A 25,058-nucleotide genomic window follows, 5' to 3' on the forward strand; every position below is an offset into this window, starting at 1 on the left:
TGTACCTCACAAGACATCTACAACAACTGGAAAGGCCACAAAAATACCTCACAAAGAGGATTACTGGCCTCAAACAGATGCCCTACGCAGATCGTCTCAAAAAACTCCAGCTTTACTCCGTCGCATATCGCCTACTCAGAGGCAATCTCTGCCTAACATACAAAACTATGTCAAACCCAGAGCTGTTGGACATGTTCCACTTAAAGAAATCCCAGTCCCTCCAAGCTACTCGCTCTAGGGACCTAAACCTTGTCACCACAATAAACAGAACATGCTGAAGGGATAGATTCCTGTCTGAGAGACTTCCCATACTCTGGAACAGACTACCTATCTATGTCAAACAGAGCTCCTCATTAGCACTCTTCAAGAAAAATCTTGATGATTGGATGGGTAATAGGAAATTCACCCCAGGGATCATTTCTGTGGTTCTGCTTGACAGTGGCACAGGAAAATAATTTTCTTGGGTGGCAAAAGCCAGGGCACCTTTTTGGCTAGGCTTGTATAGGCCCTAGGGCCAATAGCCTAGTACCTACCTATGAACCTATATATATAATATATATATATATATATATATATATATATATGTATTGTATATATGTGTGTGCACATATACACACACACACACACACACACACTCACACACACACACACACACACACACACACACACACACACACACACACATATATATATATATATATATATATATATGGGTCTACTGCTTTTGGTCGAATTACATTTGGTCGAAAATGATTTCAGGTAGCCCACTTCACCGAAAATGCATTTCACTGAAAACCCATTTGGTCGAATTCCATTTGGTCAAAAATGGAATATAGCTCCTGCCCCACTGCAGTGTGATCCTGGAGTGAGAATATACTGTTAGGGTGGGTGTGGGGGGCATAGCGCCCCATATAATTGCAGTGTATTCACTATTATATACTTGTGTGTACATTAAAAATACATTGAAACATATAATGTCAGTAAAAACTAGTTGCAAAATGTGGGGGGCTACACCCCCCAATGTGGGGGGGTGAGCCCCCCTTACTTTATATTCTCACTCCAGGGTCACACTGCAGTGTGGTAGGGGCTTTATTCCATTTTCGACCAAATGGAATTCGACCAAATGTGCTTTCAGTCAAATGTGCTTTCAGTGAAGTGGGCTAGATTGTCAAATGCCCTTTTGGTCGACATCTGTTAAGTTGAGAGAATTTAGTCGACCACACCGATGGTTAACAATATCGCAAAATTCTCATGAGTGGAAAGTATGCCCTTGCCTTGTCATTGCACAGTTTCAGAATTAATATATATAATTTGTGTGGGGGGAGGGGGGTGCTCCCCTGCAAAAAAAAAAAAAAATGATGCTTTAGGCTATTTTAAAAATTTTGTTTTGTATGTGCCAAGAGTTTAGCTTGGTGCACATACCTCTCAATTGTCCATATTTTTTCAGAATGCCAGACTTTTGTCTCACATTTTTGGTTTGTTCCACATAAGATTTGTGGTTTTCAAGCAAATCATTGAGGATTGGTGTCACTAAGTAATGACAGACATTTGAGTTTAAGGCTTCATATCCTTCAGAAAATGCATGGCAACACAAAACTTTTTAATATAGCAACTTTCTAAGCTTACATATACAGGACTTAAAAAGTGTCCCTATTTTTGGGCTTTTGTCCAGATTTCTTGTGCTAAGAAGTTGAAAGGTATGTCAGTACATGCACAGTGGCATCTTGATGTTTGCAAAGTTGACCTTTTGTGATCAACCTTGTGAATGTTGATAATTTTGTCATTCATTTATTATCAGTATACCCATATATATATATATATATATATATATATATATATATATATATATATATATGAAGTGTCAGTTAAAATGATTTAATTTGTGAAGGTATGGGTGTGTCTATTTGTAGGCACCCTATTGGCCTCGCTAAGAAAAATATATATGCGATGCAAGCATAAAAGATGGCAGATCTGAAGAAGGACTTGGTTCAAGTCCAAAAGTGCTTATCTGCTCCATGTTTTTATTGAAGGACTTTTAATAAAGGATTTTATTACATAATCTTGATTTTTGCTGTGGTGGTCACCATTGTTTTGGGTTTTCTCGACTTGATTCTGCACTGTAGTGATACTTTAGTTAACATCTCCCTTGTTTTTGGCTATATATATGCCAAATATGAGCGTTTCCTCATCAAACACTGACTGCTCATAAAAGAAGCACAAAAAGTGTGATCATTTTAGTTTGAATATAAAATAATTAAAATCTATGAAAAGTAAAAGTCATTTTTTGTAAGGGAACCCATCGGCACCCTCCACACCCCTGTTAATTATATTTACCAACTCAAGATTGCACAACAATACTAAAGTTCAAATTACAACAAAAACAGAAACAAATTGCCGCTATACCTCCTGAAGTATCCTGCAGCAAACAACAACGCCAAAATGGTATAAGATGTCTGAAGAAGCGTGCAAGAAGCACGCGAAAGCGCTCATTCTTGTGTATGCTACTGTCTGGAATAAAGGAAATGTATTTTGAAGAACGTGCTCTCGTGGTGTATCCTGTTCAGTTACTTATACCATTAAAGTTCAAATTACCTGACCTTCATGCACCACAATGTCATACAAAAGGCTGCCATCAACAACTCTACAGAAAAGAACATTCCCTCTTATGAGCATTCACTGTTCTTAACAGGTTCAAAAAGTGCTCACTCATATTAGCGCTCATTCTTTTAGATACACATTGTTAAGCAGGTTGCCCAGCAGGGTTGATACCTATTTTTAGAGGAAGCCATGATCTGGTTAATTAACTTGCTCAGATTCTCACAATGGGCAAACAGAGACTGAAAGAATAAAATACAGGACTATACTACAAAGATAATAAACAGGTCATAGCCATAATTCTCTGTACTTACCTAACAGATAACTGAAGACATACCATTTATCGTTCTTTGATGATTCATGGTCAAACTAACATGTCTTCATGTATGAATACATAAATCTAAGTGTGTTTGTTGGGGAGTTCTATGTTATTTAGCTATTGACACAATGCACCTATACTGCCTTCTGTGTGAACATGTGCATCTACCTTGTTCTAGTAATGTGTGTGGGTAGCATGCTGTCATTAATGGTAAACTGGATCACAGAAATTATAAGGCAAGCAAGTCTAGGGAATAAAAATGCCCTGCCAATAACCAGCATCAAGATGTACCTCCCATTTCCAGAAGGACAAAATAATTAAGGTTGGTGGTAGGCATGCAACAAATTGTAGTGCATCATGAATTGGGTTGAGTATGTTTGCTTTTTACATATATCACTTGCAATTCAGAAATGTTTCATAACTATTTTCCTAACCAGTCTTATCTTTGAATTATGCTTCTGATTTGCATTGAACTGTGAAACTGCAGAAGTATTTTGGTGCTCAGTGCACAGCATCTTTAATTCCTACTATCATGTTTCCATATATAGTATTAATTGATCTGCTAACTCATTTAAAACCACTGGTCATCAGAAATGTAACAAAAAAGGCCCATATATGTTATGTATCAGAAGAAGATGCCTTTTATTGCCATGTTGCATGAAACATTATGAAAAAATAGGACTTCTCCACGTTTCAGAAAATGTTTCAAAGTGATAAAGTATAAATATTTTAACAATAATCCAAAGACAAATGTCTAATGATAAATGTCTTTTGCAGTTTTCAAGCATGAAACAAATTAGTTTGTCTTAAAGTCACACTGCTCAATGCTATATAACAAATAAAAAAGTATATTTTCTTCTTTCCTGGATTGTTCTGTTGTCTACAATTTCAAGACACATACTATTTATCAATAATAATAATATAATAATAATAATAATAATAATAGTAATAATAATAATAATAATAACAGCAACCCAGCTACATTAATAGCACAGTACTAATAAGTGTTTTTCCTTTATATTTAATGTAGCTATTGCAAAAGTTTCTGACTGCTTAACTAACTTCATGGATTCGGGGACAGCATTTTCTATGCCTACATTCATCTCAAAGTAATCTGTGCTTATAAAGATGTCCATCAATTTGCATGACAGCAGTAGATTCTAGCACATATGGGAGTAGATAAAATATAGAGAAAGGACAATACTTTATTACATTCTATAATATGAATACTAAAGAATTAACTGCATAGTTATGTACATTGGCCAGAATCAAACCTACCGATTAATCATTGGTTGAATGCCAGACTAGTGGGCAAAGGTCAAAGTCTTTCAATACAGATTGCAGTGACTGATTTATACCTCCCTGGGCACTGACTACTGTGTTGTTAGACAAGTTAAGTAACTCAGAACTGTTTTGTCTTTCAAGCTTTCAAAGGTGGTTATAGCTTTAAAGTACTAATCAATTTCATAAGTTGTTTTAGAGTTAAAGTACTGGTTATGTGGTTTGGAATAAAAGCTGCTGTGAAGAGTCCATCAGTGATCTGACAGGTTGTGGCACATACTGAGTGATACTGACTGTATCAGACAGACTAAATAAATGACTGCTGTTCATTCTTGCATGATTGCCAGCTTACCTTGTATACTGTCTCTCCCATGCTGGTCTGTTCAGGCTGCACCACAACATAGGCATGAAGGAAATTAGAGGCAATCATGTCTGGCACAAATGGTGTGTTCTCTTCTTGAAAGACCACGGCTACAATGTCGTTCCCAATATGACGCTTTCTTTGTAGCTATACAGAGATAAAATAAGACAAAAATAGTAGTTTTCAGGAGAAGATCATTTCAAAAGAGTTTCTGTTTCGTTTTGTTTGCCTTTTTATATAAATTTTAAAACAAGAAGTCATGTTTATTTCTCCACTTTTACTCATTGTAACTTCAAGCAGTTTGTCAGTGTGTCATCTTACTCCAACATTATTCTACAGGTGCCTACTGACTCCTAAATCAAATACATGTAAGTGTAGAACAAATATTTCAGCTTTTACCTCAGCAAAACTGTAGGTCAGTTGCATCCAAGACAAATGTGTGTGCATTACCTTGGGTGAAACTAGCTTATGGTTTGGCTGAGCTAAAAGTTGTTGATTTATTTCTACATGCACTGGTTTTAGGAGTCAATGACACATACCTGTGTATATCTGCTATACATGATGACAATATATTCACAGATCTGTCTTTTTTGAATCTTTGTAAAAGTCTACTACTCTTGTATTTAATTAAACGTGAACTGCCACAATATAATAAAGTCCACTTTCTGCTGTCATTTACATGCTGAAAATTACTTTTGTCATTCATAGGTTGTGTTATATATAGCTTGTAATTACTATGGTCATTGTCAGTGCTGGTGGTTTGTAACCCCAGACTTAACTTGAAAAATGAAAATGGACCACTTGGATCAATTTTCTACTCTGTTTAACAGAAAATAAAATGCAAAAAAAAAAAAAAAAACGACATCAATTTACCAGCCTATCATCTCTCTCTCTCTATCTATTTCTATCTTAATTGACATTTGCTACCTTGCCTTTCACCATGTAAGTAGTCTGAGACTACCACTACAGTGCCCTTAACCTCATTACTTGACCTGTATACATTATAAGTGTCAGCAGTTTGTTTGCTGTGATATGTTCAAATAGGTAAATATGCACTACTTTTAGCAAGGGGTTACAGTGCAATACAGTTGTTAGCTAGAAAATACCTATACTGGAGTAGTGTAGCTGGGCTGGAGAGAGAGGGACAACTGTCCCAAGTCAAAGTGATTTTTTTTGGGGGGGGGGTTTGGGAAGCAGGCAATATCAGCTGATCTGGATCTCTCTTTTTTACAATACCAATTTTTCAAAGTCAGTATTGAATTTCCGGTCAATAGAAGCATAGCTGGCTCAACCAGCACCCCATGCTGGTGCCATGAACCAGTGCCCTACCTCTTCAGCACTTCATGTGAAGCACAGAAAAGAAAAACAAAAAAAAACAAAAAAACAAGAGGACTTCACTGTAATTAGCGAGTCACTACATTGTAGTGATTGGAAGTGAATGGCTTATTACAGTTAGATTCATGCCCCTTCCCCAGCTCTTCCACTGAAGAGGAAAAAAAAACACTTTACAGTATTAAAAAAACACTTTACTGTAATAAGTCAATCAATACATTGCAGCCATGAGCTTATTGCAGTTAAATCTATGTCCCCTCGCTTTTCTACTGAAGAACAATTAAAAAAACAAAAAGAAAAGAAAAGCACTTTACTGTAATAAGATACAAACTACGATGTAGAAAACGGCAATTGGCTTATTACAATTAGATTTACCCCATCCCCAGCTCCTCCATTAAAGAGCAAAAAAAAAGCCATTTCTTCTACTGGCACAAACTCCCTTGACCTCTGCCCCAGCCATTTAGATTACATTTTTGTACCCTGCCACTAACCCTCCTTCCACACATTTTGAGTGCTACAGTGCTCAGGTTTGACTGCAAATGTAATACCAGCTTTTAAAAGCTGGTATTTCATTAAAGAGACAACTAGATTGGCTGATTCTTCCCCACAACATTTTGTAGCCACGGCAGTTACCACTTTTACACTGCCCTAGCTACACTTCTGCTGGTGATACCTGAGCACTGTAACACTCTGTGTGTAGTCTAAACTGTAGCAGCTGCTTGCTACAGTGTAGCAAGCAGTTTGCTACAGTTTAAAAGTAAAAAAGAAAATCTCTTCTTTTAAACTAAAATCTGAGCACTGTAGCACTCTGTGAAGGTGGAGTATAAACTATAGTAACTGTTTGCTACATTAGTGCTAGGAGAAAGAATGGACATTTTTTTAGGAAGAGCTGGGTGCATGGAGCTGACTGTAGAGATCAGCTGATTACAGTAAAGTTTTTTTCATCATTACAGTAAAGTACTTTTGCTTGTTTGCACTGCAATGGAAGGGCTGGGGCCATGCATCTAACTGTAATAAACGGATCACTACATTGCAACTTATTAAAGTGAAGTGCTTTTTTCTTTCTTCCTTTTTGCTGCTCTTTGAATAGTTGGGGGAGTAGGGCACTGGGGTGTGGTGTCAGCACAGGGCAATAGTTGAGCCAGATACACTTCTGATGGTGACCAACATTATAGAGAGGAATATGTGGAAAGTACTGATTAAGGTTTCTGCAATCTCTTGAAGGAAACTGTTTGGGAAGAGATTTTTTTTATTTTTGATACTATTCAGGTTAATTTTGCCAATCTTGTTCCACCACTGCTTAGATGAAGTTTCACTTATTTACAAATTTTGAAAGAAGTGCCTTTTGAAATTCCTAATCATCTGCTTACAATCTGTAAAAGGGTACCAACTGGCTTACTGACAGAACCCAGACTGTAAAAGTAGCCGACTCCAAATCCAGCTCCAGACAAGTGACAAGTGGAGTACCTCAGGGTTCAGTCCTGGGACTGCTCTTGTTTGACATATATTTCTCTGAAGTACAGGCCAGCACTAACGGACTCTGGCTAACAAAGTTCGCCGATGACTGCACACTGGGAGCCATTATTGAATCCCCAAATGATGTGGATATTAAACAAAAGGGCCTTACAGAAACAGATTCTTAGTGACAGACCCATGGGCTCAAGCTTAATGCCAAGAAATGTATAGTTATCCCCTTTGGGAAAAAACATGTACCTATGAATTACCACATAGGTGGCAGTACACTAAATACCGAAAGTGTGATGAGAGACTTAGGGACACAGGTGGACAGTGGTCTCACCTTCGATAACCACATTGCCACAACAGTCAGGAAATCCTTCTATGTGGCACACCTCATCACTAAGGGATTTTCATCCAGAAAAAAGGAGATCATTGTCCCACTGTACTCATCCATCATTAGGCCCATTATAGAGTATAATGCCCCATTTACTATGTACCTCACAAGACATCTGCAACAGCTGGAAAGGCCACAGAAATACCTCACTAAAAGAATCACATGCCTAAAGCAGATGCCATATGCTGACCATCTAAAAAAACTCCAGCTATACTCTGTGGCATATTGTCTACTCAGAGGCTATCTCTGCTTAACATAAAAGGCCATGTCAAAGCCTGAGCTGTTGGACATACTCCACTTAAAGAATCCCTATCCCTCAGAGCCACATGCTCCAGGGATCTAAACCTTGTTATCACAATGAACAAAACATGCTGGGGGGATAGGTTCCTGACCCAGAGACTCCCCATACTCTGGAATAGACTGCCCATACTTGTTAAGCAGAGTGCCTCCTTGGCCCTCTTCAAAAGGAACCTTGATGACTGGATGGGAGATAGGAAATTCACCTCGGGGATCATGTCATTCACCCTGCTTGACAGGGGTCCAGGGAAGTAAATATTGTGGGAAGAAATATCCAGGGAATTGTTATGGCTAGACTTGTACAGGCCCTAGGGCCGATAGCCTAGTACCAACCTATGAACTTATAATACTCTGCACTGTTTGTCAGGGTCCATTGGATTAGGGTTTAATGTTGCTTCAAAGTACTGTCATATTTCTTTATTAATGCTTTTGTCTGTAGGACCCCGGGAGTATTTGTTGGAGCAAGTGTATCAGTATTGCCAAAGAATGCCAAATTAGAGGGCAACAGAACATTCTCAAGAGTGCTTAAATGCAGGATCAGTGACCAGTCAGCAACAGATAATGACCTCTGATAGTTATCTAGAGTTACTTAATGTGCTCAGATGGTGAAATTTGGCATACAGTTACTCAAAGAGTCAGCCACAATGCCTACTCTTTTGATGTTATTTGACAGTGAGTAGAGTTTCCTCTAAACAGCATTTCATCTATCTGAGGTTCCAGCATTTCATCCATCTGAAGTTCTGATCACCTTGTAAGGGGATATGACATATGCTTATGTATAACGATATACAATTTTATTCTTTGATTACTGGTCTGTGATATTTACAACTTGGACTGCTGCTAATTTTGTCCTGCCTCAGGTATTATTTGCTATTGGCATTTTATGATATACTGAAAGGAAAGCATGTAGACTGTTTCTACAGCTCTGCTGCATTTCTGCTGGGAGTTTTGGAGACAGTTGACTATTTCCTACATTATTCCCATGCAGTTAATTGCCAGTGAGCTTCTCTTTTTTGCTTTATACTATCTTTGTATTTACAATACAAAACCTGGTCTTAATTGGATTGAGTCTAGAACATCAAAGTAATGCAAAAATAACTCTACAATGAACAAAATAACCCCCCAAACCCTTTTCCTTCTCCTTTAAAGTAACAGCTACTAAAGCTTTTATAGATTAGCTATCTCCCACTACACAATCATATTTCCATCTGTAATTAATCTACCTCTTCCTAGCCACCTGAACACCCTCTGTCCTAAAATATAATGTACTTCTCTCCCTAAGCTGTTCCAACCTTGATCAACACTGTCTTTTTCATGTACTACTCATCTACCATCTATGCATAGCATACCTCTCAACTTCTTAGAGTAAGAAATATGGACAAAGCCATAAATAAAACTGGGACAAAGGCCCCAAAATAGGGACAATTTTTAAATATCGCTCTTACAAGCTTAGAAAGTTGATAGAACTACAGGTTTTGCATTAACATGAATTTTCTAAAGGGTAGGAAGTCTGAAACCCAAGTGTCTATCATTTCTTTCTAACTTCATTATTTAATGATTTGCCATTAATTTGCCAGAAAACCACAATTTATGATAAACAGACCAAAAATATGAGGCAAAAATCTGCACATTCTGCGAAATTCTGTACAGTTGAGAGGTACGATACATAGATAAATGACAGTCAGTGTTGTTCCTATTACTAAAAAAATATATTTTTACTGTCAACAAACTGCCTATGACTTGTATTACCACATCAGTTATCTCTTTTGAGTATATTGTTCTATGTGAAGCTTTACCTGATGTGATTTGTAAATATCTTATGTTCATGATATAATTTCTATAATTTTTACAATTTTGTCAATAAACTATTATTGCATGCATTTTTCTCTGTGGAGCTTTTCTCCAAGGACATCCACTGAAAATGGATACTGCCTAGTCAGACTTTCCCAGTAAACAAATGAATAAATAAATGAATAAATAAACTACATAATCCAATGTCCCAAACAATAAGAATGCATCAAATAAATATTTTTGTTAAATGATAAAGAAAAAGTTTTCCGTATGTTCATAACATTCCTAATTTCTAATAACAAATTTTCTCATTACTTCTTTATTATGCCACGTCTTCCAAATTCTATGCCTAGCAACTTAAATCTTACTTTAGAAAAATATATTCCACTTTTCTTAACAGTTTCACCAAAACCAACCCTTGTACTTCTTCTTACTCATATTTAATACAAATTTCTTCCAAAACTGTCAATTTCAGTAATGCATTCCCTTATTTACCCTTTCCCTTTTGGAATTATTATTATTAAAACATCTGCATAAGACATAAAATAAGAATTTCTATTTATACATTTTCAATATATCTTCCTTAACTTTTCTTGAAACAACTAAGATAGCATTCATCACAATGGTGAACAAAATACCACTCAGAGGACATCCCTGCTTAACACCTCTCTCTACATTGATTTCCTAACTGAACCATCCATTTCCTTTTACTTTCACAAACAAAAATATTTTATAGATATTTAATCACATCAGTTACTTTTTCCCTATCTCATATGTCTCCAATATGTTGAACATTTTATCATGATTTATAATATTATATGCTTTTTCTACCGCACACATTTAGTAATTCTCCTGTCTCCCCCTTCATTAATATCATTAACTACAATTAATAATAAATATTTAACATGTCTATATTCTACCCCAAGAATTCCCTGTCCAATATTATTAGCTATTTTTCCCATCCTCCTTAGATTTATTCTCATAAATATTTTTATAATCTGTATTACGTCATGTTAACAATCTTCTCCCTGTCCTCCTTGTTGTAAATAAACTTCATTATTACCTCACAAATTATTTTGACTCTAACTCCATTCTCCAACCAATCATTCATGATTCTAACAATATGCACCTTTTTTGTCCATACGTCTCCTTATAATATTCATATCCTGTCCCATCTGACCTAGCAGCACCCATCTTTTAAGCATCATTATACTCCAGTAAAGTAATATCTTTACACAACTCTTTTTTATCCATTTGTTCCACCCTCTTAACATTTCACAAACTCTTTCCTTTCAGTCCCCTTTTACTTTATAAATACTGTACAAAGCTCTCTACCACACTTATAATTCCACTCCATATTCATTTTAACTGAATCCTGTTTACTTTCATCATGCTTAACTTTTTTTCCTAAAAAGGTGAAACCTCCTCACTTTTTCTTTGCAACGTATACTTTTGTTTATAAATCACAGTACTAACATTTTTAAGTTTTCTTGATATGTCTCATTTTCCCTTTCTTTTTCTTACACCTGTCTCGGTAAACACAGTCATTACACTCATCAACTAAATGTTTATATTTTTTTCTTTTTATTCGCCCGACATTTCTATCTTTATATATTCTTTCTTATATTGTTCTTTATATACCACCTACACCAGTTATATTGTCATAAGGTGGAAACATTGTGATATGCTCTTCCAACAATTTATCCATTACTTCCTTAAAGGGTTCCTTTTGAAATGTCAACACTCAAAATGCCGAGTGCTGACATGCCAAAAAAAAAAAGGAAAAGACTGAAAACAAAGGAGAAAATCAAATCTCGAAGATCATTCCTCTCCATAAAAGTTCTTTTGAAGGGGGAAAGCCCCCCTGCATCTCCCTGTGGGAGGCATGCCCCCACGCAACTTATATATAGCAACTCAAAGATCACCATACCCCAGATAAAAGGTTATATTCCAAGAAATGGCATCCTAGACTTAGCACATGTAAGTCCGATCTTTCAGCCATTCAGTCTCTGTATTTCATGACTTGTTCTAGCGAGTCCCAACATCTCAAACAGATACCTTCCTTGATCAAGATCTCCTTACTTACCTCATTAAACAACCTTTTGTTGCCATTCCCCTCTTTTACATATCATTCTAAATTAGAAAATTCAGAAAAGATTGCACAATGAGCAGTAAATGGCAAATCAAAAGTGTCACACTTACTTCATACAAACTTTCAGAGAAAAAATCGTATTTAATACTACCTTTTATATTGTGTTTATTTTCCCAGACTTAATAAACTCCATTTCATTATTCTTAAACATTCCTGTACATTATTATTTATTTTACCCAGCTTTTTCTTTAAGTTACAATTATAATAATAATGATATCCAAAGTAGGCATCATAAACTTTACAGTTTCACCAAAAATAAAATTTCTCTAATCCTGGTAGAAGCATACAGCACAACCACTCTCCATACCTTTCTTCCACCCCTTAATTCCATATAACACATCATTCAGGGTCTAACTGAATAACAACTCTTAATTTCATCCCATTTTTCTTTACCTTCACAGCTATTCAAGAAATGGCTTAAAATATTCACATCCAGAAATACAGTTTTAGCATTATCCCTTTCTTTTTGCAGCATTATTTTAACAATTTTATTTGACTTTTCTAAAGCTTATTTCCTATAGTTCCCTTTTTCTTGTTCATCATCCCTTAAAATTTTTAATCTATTTTCCACATTAACACTATCTTTGCCCCTTTCTTCCACAGCTTTTTTATCAACTACATTTTCTCTTTTCTCATTCAAGATTATCACACTCCCTTCTTTCTCACTTTCAGAAATATTCTTATTTTGTCTTTGTGCTTCATCTTCTTTCTATTCTCCCACTATCATATTACAATCAAAAATGGTCTTTACCCCCACAATTCCTGCAATAAACTTCACAAGCATTACCGGCATGGCCCATCTCCCCACATTGAAAACAGGGTCATTTTTGAATATTTTCATATAAAACATCAACACTTTTTAAACACCATATGCAGCTTTATATTTTTCTTCAAAAACAATCTTGTTTTATTTTCTTCAACATCTGCAGTCCTATATTGCCATTGGGTCTGAATGGAGAGATGAAAAGTCATCAAGCAAAGGAGAGTAGTATTGCTGAAATTGAATGTGGTCAGAATGAAGAGATGAAAGTCAGCAAGCAAAGGAGAGTAATAGTGCTGAAATTGAATTCATCCTCAAGTCTTGGTGAGTACCTTCATGAGGTGGACCCTGTTTTCACAAAATCTCACGAAGGTGACACTGATATATAGACTGTATTTATATAACATATATCATGGACAGAAGTAGGTCACAAACTAAAAAAGATAGCTGGGTGCACAAGACCCAGGATAAAAAAGTGCACAGTCCTGGTAGGCACACTGGTGCCAGGACTGGAAAAGATAACAGTGTAGAATCCTCAAAATATGGAAACGTTACTACAATGGAGTCAGGCCAGGCTCAGGGGGAGGATGACCCCCCCCCCATTGTAGAAGGAAGTAGCAGTCCACAAAAATCACAAAAACTGAAAGGTAAAGGAAGAGCCATAAAGACGATAATGTGGACTATTGAGGATAAGAAATAAATTATGTATTTACTATTATGCAAAAGGCCCAGAATTTCCAGACATAAGATATACAAAATGATTAAGAGAGAAATTAGGGGAAAGTAAAATACTTCCACAAGAAAAACTGCCAGAAGCTTCAAATGAAAATGTGTGTTCATTAATCCAACAGATTTGTGAAAAACAGTATACAGATCAAGAAACCTCAATCCATTTATGGAAAATTTCACAATAAAAAAATAATATTACAAAGATTGAATGTAGAAAAGAAGATTAGTAAAGTAGAAGTTAAAAAATAGAAGTTGAAGTTATGGAGTACCTGTGAAGTGAAGGATTTGGTGTAGAAGGTCTGACACAGGTTATATCACAGCAGGATGGGGTGAGTCCCCAAAATAGGGAAAAACAGGAAGATCAGGAAACATCTGAAGAAGAAATATGGACATGGGGAAGAAAAAGAGATTTAATATGGTGTAATATTTATGCAAAGGAGAAAGCAAACTAACCAATACAAAATGAGCAGCACCAAAGATATTTGAAGAGAAATGCAGGCAAAGGAATCCAGACATGGCAAATTTTACAATACAAAAAATAAGAAGACAAAGAGGAAAAGTAGAAAAGGAGATCAGTAATGGAGAAGTTAAAGAAATACAAACTGAGGTTATGGAGTATCTGCAAAGTGAAGGATTTAGTGTAGAAAATCAAATTCATAAAGCACCAAAACAGGATAGAGTAATGGATATCCAAATTAAGGGGAAACCAGTGGAACAGGAAGCAATTGGTCAGGTGCCATATGAAGATAATTTGAAGCCTTCCACAGGAAACCAGTATAAATGTTCACTTGAAGCTAGACAGCAAGGGAAGGAACAGGAAACTGGAAAATCTGATGCAGTCAATGTTAAGGAGTGATAGGCCAGTGAGTTTCCATATGATAGAGCAACGGATGGCACAGGATGAAATTGAAGAGAATGTGCCACAGGAAGATGCTATAGAATCTTCTATAGAATGCCCACAGGAATTGGAAAACAAGGGATGTGCTCTCAGGTTGGAAGAAAATGAGCCAAGAAAAGAGTTGCTTGATTTAATAGACATAGACAGATACTGTATATAAAGATCAATGAAAAAATAGCCTGCAGAAGGTTAATAAAACCCAAAAGTCAGAAGTCTGATAAAACAAATGAACAGAGTAATTAGGACTGATCATAGAGATCCATGCGATATAACAAAACTAAACAGGATATATTACTGTGCAGCTAAATTAATAACTGATAAAATTCTACCACAATAACACAGGGTAGTAAGGGAAAGGAAGGGGAGAAATTGAATACAATCTTGGAAGCATCGAACAGAGAAAACTATAAAGCAGTTAAGACAAGAAGTGTCACTGTTAGAAGACCATAGAAGAGGGAACAGATCAACAAAAATATTAAGAAAGATAGATGTGATGAAAGCAATGCGCAGTATTGGAAAAGACCAGGATCTATCATGTACTATCACAAATCAACTAAAAATTTCAGCACAGGCGGAAAAACTTAGAAGATACAAAGATAAATATAAAGGAAAAGTACAAAATAAGCAATTTATTGATGACCCAAAAAAGTTTTATAGAGAATTGAGAAATAAGGTAAAAGGAATTGAAAGACTGCCCCCCCAAAAAAGAAATAGATACATTTTGGAGAAGTATCTATGAAGATCCTGCGAAACATAACAAAGATGCTAAACGGATAGAAGAAGTTGAAAGAATAAGAGGTTTAAATGTACAGGATATGAAATGGGATGAAGTAACAACCAGAGAGCTCGAAACAGAGTTAAGAAAAGCATCTAATTGGAAAACCCCAGGCACAGATGCAGTACCTAACTTTTGGCTGAAAGTATTAACATCTTTGCACAAAGATTTAGCCATGAGTAAGAACTATTTATATGTGCACCCCAAACAGACACCAACCAGGTTAACAACAGGAAAAACAATGCTCCTGCTTAAGAGTGAACCTGCAACCTTCCCTAAAAATTATAGACCAATAACTTGCCTTCTGATGATGTATAAACTATACATGGGAATTGATGCCGACAGAGTTTATAGTCATTTAGAAGAAAACTCAATTATGTCAGTACAAAAAAGGACAATAAAAGAAAGTCATATGAAACAAAGGATAATTTGTTGTTAAATAAATGCATAGTGGAGAACTGTAAAAAGGATAAGAATCTAAGTATGGCATGGATTGACTACAGAAAAGCATTTGATATTATCTCACATTCATGGATAAAAGAGTGCTTAAAACTGTATAAGATACATCTTACGCTGATCAACTACATAACAGTGATCATGAATCAGTGGCAGACCACTTTGCAATTAAGCCATGATAAAGGACAAATTATTATTCCAGGGATAAAAATTCAGAGGGGAATATTCCAGGGTGACTCTCTTTCACTGCTGCTATTCTGCCTTGCCCTTAATCCATTAAGATGTCGACTTAACAGTTCAGGCCATGGCTATAATTTGACTCCTAGAAAACAACAAAGTGTAAAGACTTCTCATCTTCTCTTTGTCAATGATTTGAAACTGTATAGTTCAACAGATGAGGAACGGAAAGCACAACTGCAAGTTGTCAAAACTTTTTCAGATGATATAAGAATGTCATTTGGCAACCTTTAAAGCAGGAAAACTGCAACACCAGGAAAACATCAATTTGGGACAAGAATGTGATATAAAAGAACTTGGGCAAGAAGGAGTGTATACATATTTGGGATTTGATGAAGGATCAACAATAAGACTTGAACAAATGTGAATAAAACTTTGTAAGGAATACTTCAGAAGACTTAAATTAATCTTGGAAACAGTACTGACATCTAGGAACAAAATCCAAGCTATAAACCAATTTGCTCTTCCTGTCCTAACTTACAGTTTTGGAGTGACTGACTGGCCCCAAATTGGGTAGATTAGATAGGAAAACAAGAAGGATGCTTCATGCTCACCAAATGATTTATAAAACTCAGTGTATACAAAGAGTATATATTCCCCATTCTGAAGGAGGGATGGGCCTCCTTGGAATTGATTAGATGTATAGATCTGCAGTTGTGGGGCTCCACACATATCTGCTGACCTCACAAGACCCAAATGTAGTGAAAGTTTTGAAACATGAGGAGAATAAATCTAAGATGACTTCTCTCCTTAATTAAGCAGAAGAATATCAGCGTCAAGTAGGAATGGAAATCAATTCAGAAGGAGATAAAAATCAGGCAGCAACTGAATGTGCCAAAATCAAAAGAAAGAATATAAGATAAAGGACCAGATGAGAAGGCAAGAATTGTGGAAAAACATAAATATAGTTGCAAGTACAGAAAACTTCTGGAAGAACCTCTTGTTGAGCAGGAATGGTTAAGGAGAGGCAAATTCAAACCAGGAGATGAAAGGTTAATACTGGCAGCCCAAGATAGTGGGCTACGTACACACTAGTTTACAAAGTCGATTGAACATGTGGGAGAAACAGACAAATGTAGGTTTTGTAAAACCAAATTGGAAACAGTTGCACGTCTTGTTGCTGGTTGTGACATACTAATGGCAGAAGGACTGTATATTGAAAGACATAATAATGTAGCAACACTGTTGCACTGGGGATTGTGCAAGCATTATGGTACTGAAGTGGCTGAAAAACACTGGAAACATGAGCCACAAAGCATCATAGAAAATGATGAAGTTTATATCACATGGTATCACCAATTGCCAACAGTTCAAAAGATAGATGGTAGAAAATCGGATATAGTGGTCCAAGAAAATAAGACAAAAGTAGCATTGATCATTGAAATCACTGTAACCAGTGACTACAGTGTCCTGCGTACAGAGAGACACAAAGTCATAAAATATCAGGATCTGCAGGCAGAAACAAGAACAATGTGGAAGAAAGATACCCAGACAGTTCCAATAGTAGTAGGAGCAATGGGTCTTATAAAAAAGAATCTACAATTGTATTTAGGTATGTTACCAATCTATGTAACCCCATACGAATTGCAGAAGGCGTCATTACTGGGCACGTTGCGGGTGCTGCGAAAAGCACTTTTGGTTGACATCAAAGACTGAAACAATACTAATTTCATGAAATTTATTTGTACTTTGACTTAGGAATGGGGTCCATTCCCATCATAGTATCAGAAACCCAAAAGATTTGGAGAAATAAAAAAGAAAACATTTTAATTTCCTTGTAAACATTCTGGCATAACCCTTAACATAATCATTCCATGATGAACAAAATATTTTTTTTTCAAACTGCATAACAAACTTTACAGCTTTGTTAAATGTTTCAAAAGTCACTTCATGGAAAGATTCATTATCAATACGATTGAAAACTCTAATGTCCTCAGGGGTAAACCTCAACATACTGACAATTTTGTCTAACACAAAACATCTGTCCAAACAGTCCCCATCTCTTGTTTCCATTCTTATTATAGGTCTCTGCTTCTGAAAAACCTGTTCATTTTTATTTTCTACCCCTTTGACTTAATTGCAGCATAACTACTCGGGTCCCTATTAAGTCAGCAAATGCACTAAATTGCAAACACTGCTTAATCGAACCTACTTGCCTGAAATGGCAAAATCTCGAAAGCACGAAACAGCTATTTTTTTCCTAGGGAAAAAAATCACTGGGCCATTTTCGGGACTTTGTCATTTCCTCCACTGTGGTGCGATCTTGGAGTTGGTATATTTAAGTAGGGGGGTGGGGTGGGCGAAGCCCCCTAGTTTATTTTGCGTGAGTTTGTTTTTTTTAATGGATCAGCGATTTTTTTTCCTGGGAAAAAATTGCTGATCTGTTTGTTCGACATTTTCTTTTTTTGGTGTTAGTGGGTCGATTATATAGCGTTCGCAATTTAGTGCGTTCGCTTATATAACATAGACCCAACTACTCACAGTTTTACATAATGTCCCTTTTGTCCCATTTTCTTTAATTAGATCATGGTTTAATGCAAAAGCTTCACTCTCTATGCCATTCTCTAGAACCTACTCTGCACACCATCATCATCCAACAGTCCCCAGCTCCTAGATGCACCAGATACAGATGTCTGATCGGGCAACTGCATTTTCATCAGCAGGTTCTGTCACTTCCAACATATTTTTTAAAACATCCTTTCCCAAGTATCCTTGTTGCAATTCTATAATATGAATGTGCAGCACTCTATTACACCCTCAACTTATATCCATATCAGCTTCCTTTTCAGACACAGCAGGTAAATCCTTGCCATCCTTCATGTAAATAATGCTATGATCTTCACTGGAACCAATGCCATGAATGAAAGCACTCTGCTTCCTTCTCTCCTGTGTACTACTTCCTTCTGGTGTCTGGCCCTCCAGCAATGCGACTGAAAAAGTAGGACAAGTTCACCCATAACCTAGTCAAATTTGTCCTAGAAGTATAAATACCACCTTGCTCTCCCATGAAAAGAGGCTACCAGCCTAATAAGACTAACCTAGTCACCAAAGGATAAACAAAGACATAAAATAAACATATCTTTTCGTGTTTATTATTTATTTATTTATTTTTTTACAGGTTCTCACATTCACTCACTGTAGAGAAACATTATATGTCAGTTTGGTTTTAATGTAGAGTTTAATATGTTGGCTGTAAGCCAAGTGATTTGTAAATTCTAAATCTGACAGTTCAATGTTTTTAGTAATTTTTTTTATATCACAGAAAACTTACAAGAGAAATAATTTTACTGCCAGTTAATGTGTCATTTCAAGCTGCCAGGTTTGATTTCCTTCATTTCTGTATGCTTATTGTAAAGACTTTTAATAGAGAAAATTATACGTGTAAATGTATGATTCTAAAGTTTGCATTTCAAGGACTGTTGAGTTTTACTGCATTTTCAAAAAGTGCTGTATTTCTGTGCATTTCCAAGGACTGTTGAGTTTCTGCGCACTTTCAAGGAATGTTGAGTTTCTGCGCACTTTCAAGGAATGTTGGGTTTTAAGGTAAGAAAAGTTTACTGTTGCTCATGCTGTCTGTTTTCAAGTATAACTATTTTGTTTAGCAAATGGCTGTTAGTGTTTGTACTATAAGCTTTGAATGCACTGTTAATAGCACAACAGGTAGCATACTTGTCTTTGGTGTACAAGGATGGGGGCTCTACACCCACATCATGTAGTGCAACACCCCCACATCTTGAAGAAGAGTGCTGCTATTGCAGTACCACCTTTAACGGGGGATTGGGGATGCTGCCCTCCTGAATATACTATCCTTTGGATGAGATGACTAGTAACTATGAACCAATTGCTGGTTTGACAGTCATTCCCTATTGCAATATTACCAACTTACCATTTTTTTGTTAAATGTAATATGGACAGCTTATTCTTCAAGAGCAGCAGGCACTGAATTTGTACATGAAACACTGAAATGTAAAGTTGTTTGCCAGCAGTAACTCCTTCATTACTTGTACAGTTCCTTAATGTGAAATTATTCAAATGACTTTTACTTCTGCAGAAATTTTGTATATACTGACTGATAATGACAGAAGTTTGAGTGGCCATTTTTGGTTGAAATGTTCTGTAATGGGTAGCTTTGTGATTATTGGTTCATAAGTTTTGTTTCATTGTTTACTGGAAAAATGTTCAAAACTACTATTTTAAAACATATTATAATGAGTGGTACTGTATTATACAAGGAATATAGTGTAATGTAATCTGATGGCTCATCAAAAAACACATGCATGTATGCATGGTCCAAAAATGAGTGCAAGGGGCCTAGGGTTTGAAAACAGCCTAAAGGTAAACTTAATGCACCACTGGCCAGATGCATTTTTGAATGTGGGTTTCAACACTGTTCAAAAATGTCAATTTCAAGGGCAGAGAAGCTTACTCTTCATGCTAGTTCTGTTTTCATTGTGAGAATATACTGTTTTGTTTAGCAAATGGCTATCAGTGTTTGTGCTATAAAATTTGAAATAAAAGTTTTAAATATCTCTAATCAATGTAGAGGAACATAGTATGCACACAAACAGGTTTGAACAGTGTTTACAGTAACTGTGGAGAAACAGTCAAATAATAGTACACTGGAATAGCTCGGGGGAGAGGGGGCTACTATGGGCGGGGGCTCTTATCTATTACCTTGCCTAGGGCCCTATTTGACTATGATCCAGCACTGCATTTGATGAATTAATATGATTCAGAATTATTTACTATGAATACCATTCAAAAAATTATTAACACTGAATGCGTGACAGACCTTTTTCAATGTGGAACTGTAAAGAACATGAACTTTTTAAAACTCAAAATGGGGAATGTTCATCATAATGAGGTGTTGTTGAGGGGTATATTATTAGGTGTTTACTAACATCCCAACTTAGTGTTTTATCCTCTCTCCCTGTGAGTACCAGTCTCCAGCTTCTGGAATAAAAAAAAAAAAAAAACAAATAAAAGAAAAAAAAACAGAGATGGTAATTTCAATGTTGCTGGTGCTCCCCCTTTTGTTAGCTTGCCTTTTTTTTTTTCCAAAACAAGAATAAAATAAGAGCAGGGGTGCAGTGACTTTGGGGTTATATATTTCTTCTGGGGTCTGTCTAGATCTCAATATTAAAAAAGTTATCATTTATCTGTCTTAGATGCTTTATAATATACAATGCTTTGTGCCAATTCAGTAATTAATTTTTCAGTTAGCGGGTCTGTTTGCCTATAATTGTTAAACATTACTCTACCAATATATAATCATTTTACCTCTCTGAGGAGATGGCATCAGCTGAGAAAATGAGGGTTCGTTGGGACCACACTGCATCAAGGGTGAAATATTTTGAGGAGGGAGCAAAAGGAAGGCAAAAGTCCAATGTAGATGCTTCATCTTCAATGTCTAAAAGGTGATTTGAAAAGGGGCCAGGGTTTGAAGCCATTTTAGCAGATGGTGGCAGTACATGTAAGATACTGAGGTGGAAGATGCGCAAGGCTGTTGAGGGAGTGTTTGATTCCTTTCCAGCCCTTCATGAGGCGCTGCAATGGGGACAGCAACAACAAAGCAATGATGAGGTTGTGGAGGGTGTATTTGGTCAGGTCAGTTTGATGATTAATATATTTTGAAGGTTTTTAGAGGCCTTTTCAGAGGGTAGAAGAGCAAAGATGTTTCACTTGTTAATAGAAAGGAGTTTATTCCCCTTCCAGCACAGAGTAGAGTGTGTAAAGATGCCAGGTTCATTTCCTAGTTATAAGCTCTGTCAGAGTTTCTCTACAGCTAAACCTATACAGGAAGCATTGCAAAAGGTTTCTTTAATGCCACCTACTTAAGCTATTGGGCCATCTGAGGTACTGACACCCTCCCATGCCCAGTTTCCTGCATCTTTCCATACCCCAGCCATCACTGTCTACATAGCACAGTCTGTTAAAGGTAAGATCCTGATGGGTGAGATTGTGGATCTTTTTGATTTGCTGGACCCAGACTGTATTCAAAGGGTATTGGAAGCAGTTATAGTTGGTATAAAAGATTTAGTGTCTGACTTATCAGCTTTAGGATGGAGGCAGGCTGGTCACACACATGTTCCCAACTGGAACAACTGGTAAGTAGGTTTTGTATACTTTATGGCTATCATTCTATAGAGAGTACCAGGAAGCCCTCTTGCTGTTAACATACTATCTTACTATCAGAGAAGCCTACCATTTTGGAAGAGGTGTGTTGGTTTGGTTCCATTATGAGACATTTCAAAAATTATGAGCAGTTAATAAGGCCTTATGGTGAGATTAGTGCCATATAGACATCTGAACATGTGTGACAGTGAACAAACCAAGGCCTCCTTCTCTCCCTGGTTTAGTTGATGTTGAGACTAAACCTAAACTATGTTGGGATTTTAATAGGGATCATTTTACCTGGAGGGTATGTTGTTAAACCACATTTGTTCAGCTTGTGGGAAGGGATATCCAATTAAAAAATGCTGGTCCAAAGAAAGTCATCCTGGGCCTCTATGGAATACTAGGGTTGAAGGATCATTCCCAGCTGATAATTCTGATCAGCTACTGCAAACTAGTCACTTGTCATGTGGTGGTTGTGGGGTCCTTTTACTAAGAGACCATCAGCATAGTTAACTAAGCCCATTCCTATATTAAAGTGAACGTACTTTCCATTCCCATATTAAGGTGGACTTACTTTCCATATTACTTTAGAGCTACACAAATGAATCAGCTAAGGAAGAACTTGTAGAGGCTTTACATTTGTTTTTTTTTCACTTAAATTATCTGTTTCCCCTTCCCATTCTATGTGTAAGAATTTGAAATCCATTATAGGAAAAGAATAAGCTCTAAAGGGAATTTCTAATAAAAGTTTTAGATGGACAGATTTTATACCTTTTTTGGAGGCCCCAGTTCACTTCATTTAGAATAGCTCCATTGGGTCTACTACCCAAGAAAAAGGGCTGGGGTGTATGTATAGGATGACACATCACTTGTCTTTCCTTCTTGGGGGCATTAGTTAATGTCAAACTTTAATAGAGTTTCCCTTTGTCAGGAGAGGTGGTTATTTTCCCAGTCCCTGAAATTATATACTGACACTGCTGGAGTACTGGGGCCTTTTGTCAAGGTATACGGTTTTCAGAGCCTTAGTCAGCCTGTTTGACACAGGAAAGTAAGAAAGATATCATGTTTCTGGAGATGATGCCCATCTGGGTAGCACTGGTAGTGTGGGCAGACTTGTTTGCCATTTTTAAGATCAAGGGTAGAGCTTTCTTATTAAACCTAGTGGACTTATTTGAGAATGTCACCAAAGCCCTGGATGAGGGCAAAACAGTAGATACCACTTATCATGATTTAGCCAAGGGCTCTGACACAGTCCCCCATTCAGACATCATAGAGAAACTCTCTCAGATGGGGATTAAGCCATACATTACTAGATGGGTAGGAAAGTGGATCACAGACAGAATGCACACTGTCAAAGTTGGGAAGTCCACCTCCACCAGTAGACCAGTCACAGTGGGGTATCATCAGGATCTGTGCTGGGTTCTCTACTGTTTGGAATCTATTTCTCTGAAGTCCAGGCAAAGGTAGATAGCCTGCGGCTTACCAAGTTTGCAAATGACTGTAAACTGGGTGCAATCATAGAGTCTCCCAGTGATGTTAACATATTACAGAAAGGGCTGACATAGGCAGATGACTGGTGCCAAACTCACTAACTAAAACATAATGCAAAAAATGCCTCATTATCCCCTTTGGCAAAGAAGTAGCTCCTCCTAATTATGATATAGATAGCACCCCTCTAAGCTCAAACTCAGTGGTTCGAGACTTGGACCCACAGGTTGATAGCAATCTAAACTTCAATCACCATGTGTCTGTAGTGGTAAGAAAGGCATACTAAATTGTACATCTTATAAATAAGGGCACTGGATCCATGACCAGGGAGGTTATAGTTATGCTGTACTTGACACTTATCAGGGTATTGAGTAAACTGTACTCTGTATTATACAGGTTACTGAGAGGTGACCCGTGCCTGACCTACAGAGCAGTCTTGGACTCTGACCTAATAAAAATGCTGCACATCAAATGGAACAAGAATAACCCACTCCAGGGATCTCAAACTAGTCTATGGTATTAACAGAACATGCAGGAGAGACAGATATATCTCCCAGTGATTGCCACTTCTCAGGAATAAGCTCCCACTCCATGTGAAGCAGAGGTCCTCAATGACCCTATTCAAGCATAACTTTGACAACTGGATGGGTGACCATAAATTCACCCTGAGGATGGCACCTATGTCCCTCATGAACAGGAGCAGTCAGTGCTAATCACATAATTGGTCTTCTAACAATGGCCATCTAGCTATGGTAGTAAGAGTGTTCAGGTTATTATATGGCTAGACTTGTAAACACTCTAGGGCCATTATCCTAGTAACCTCCTATGAACCCATGAACTTATTTTTCAATCAGATATCCAGGCCATGTTTATGATCCTTAGCAAAAAGTCATCAAAATCAATTTCAGAGTTAATTTGAGAGTTTTAATCTTGCTCAATTTAAGAATGAATTGTTCTTCTAAAGGTAAGCACATTCAAATGAATTTCAACAGCTCAGCAGATACACTTTCTCATTTGTAGATCAGTATGTTTCACTGTCTGGCTCCAGAGGTCCAAGGACAATCCATGTTCATCCCTCCCTTGGTATGGTTCATTGGAGATATAACAAAGACATTGTACTGGGTGGTATTTCAAGAATTCCAGAAGATTTGTGCTTCACATCCTCCTTAGGACACCACCTGCCCTCCCCCTTGATGGCTCATTACATTTTTCTTTCCGATGTTCATAAGTTCCTAGATTAGTACTAGGCTAACTGCCCATGTGGACCATTTTAAGCTTAGCCAATTACCCAATGTGAGAATCAAGCCTTGCATCTGTAAGGTAAACACCTTAACCATTATGCCTACCTCCCATCCATGTGGTAAGACAGAGGCAGTTAGGACCTTTTGTATCCACCTTTCTGCCCTCAGCATTAGGTTCTGGGTTTGGGGACTTCCGTGTCTTACAAAATATTGGATGATTAGCAGAATTGTAAAGAGTTTGGAAAAAAAGTATTGAGCAAAGCCAGAGATGCCAGAAAACCCATAAGGAAATCTTTACTGTGTGCCATTTTATCAGGCACCCATAAGATTTCATTACGGTTGTTATGCTATTTTTGCAAACATGTTTTGCTGTTTGT

At 36.9% G+C, this 25,058-nt stretch overlaps 1 protein-coding gene across 4 annotated transcripts in view; it reads right to left on the minus strand.

The window, feature by feature from the left end:
* Positions 1-25,058, minus strand: part of LOC122808798 (rap1 GTPase-activating protein 1-like) — a 1,319,062-nt gene that overhangs the window by 344,254 nt on the left and 949,750 nt on the right. For all 4 annotated transcript variants that reach the window (XM_044079845.1, XM_044079848.1, XM_044079846.1 and 1 more), the window contains exon 14: positions 4,548-4,703. In XM_044079845.1, coding sequence (XP_043935780.1) covers positions 4,548-4,703 — 156 coding nt within the window. The remainder of the gene's footprint in view (positions 1-4,547; positions 4,704-25,058) is intronic.

The sequence above is a fragment of the Protopterus annectens genome, chromosome 8.part0 (assembly GCF_019279795.1).
Source record: "Protopterus annectens isolate FY-2018-M chromosome 8.part0, PAN1.0, whole genome shotgun sequence".
In the NCBI taxonomy this organism is placed as follows: Eukaryota; Metazoa; Chordata; order Ceratodontiformes; family Protopteridae; genus Protopterus; species Protopterus annectens.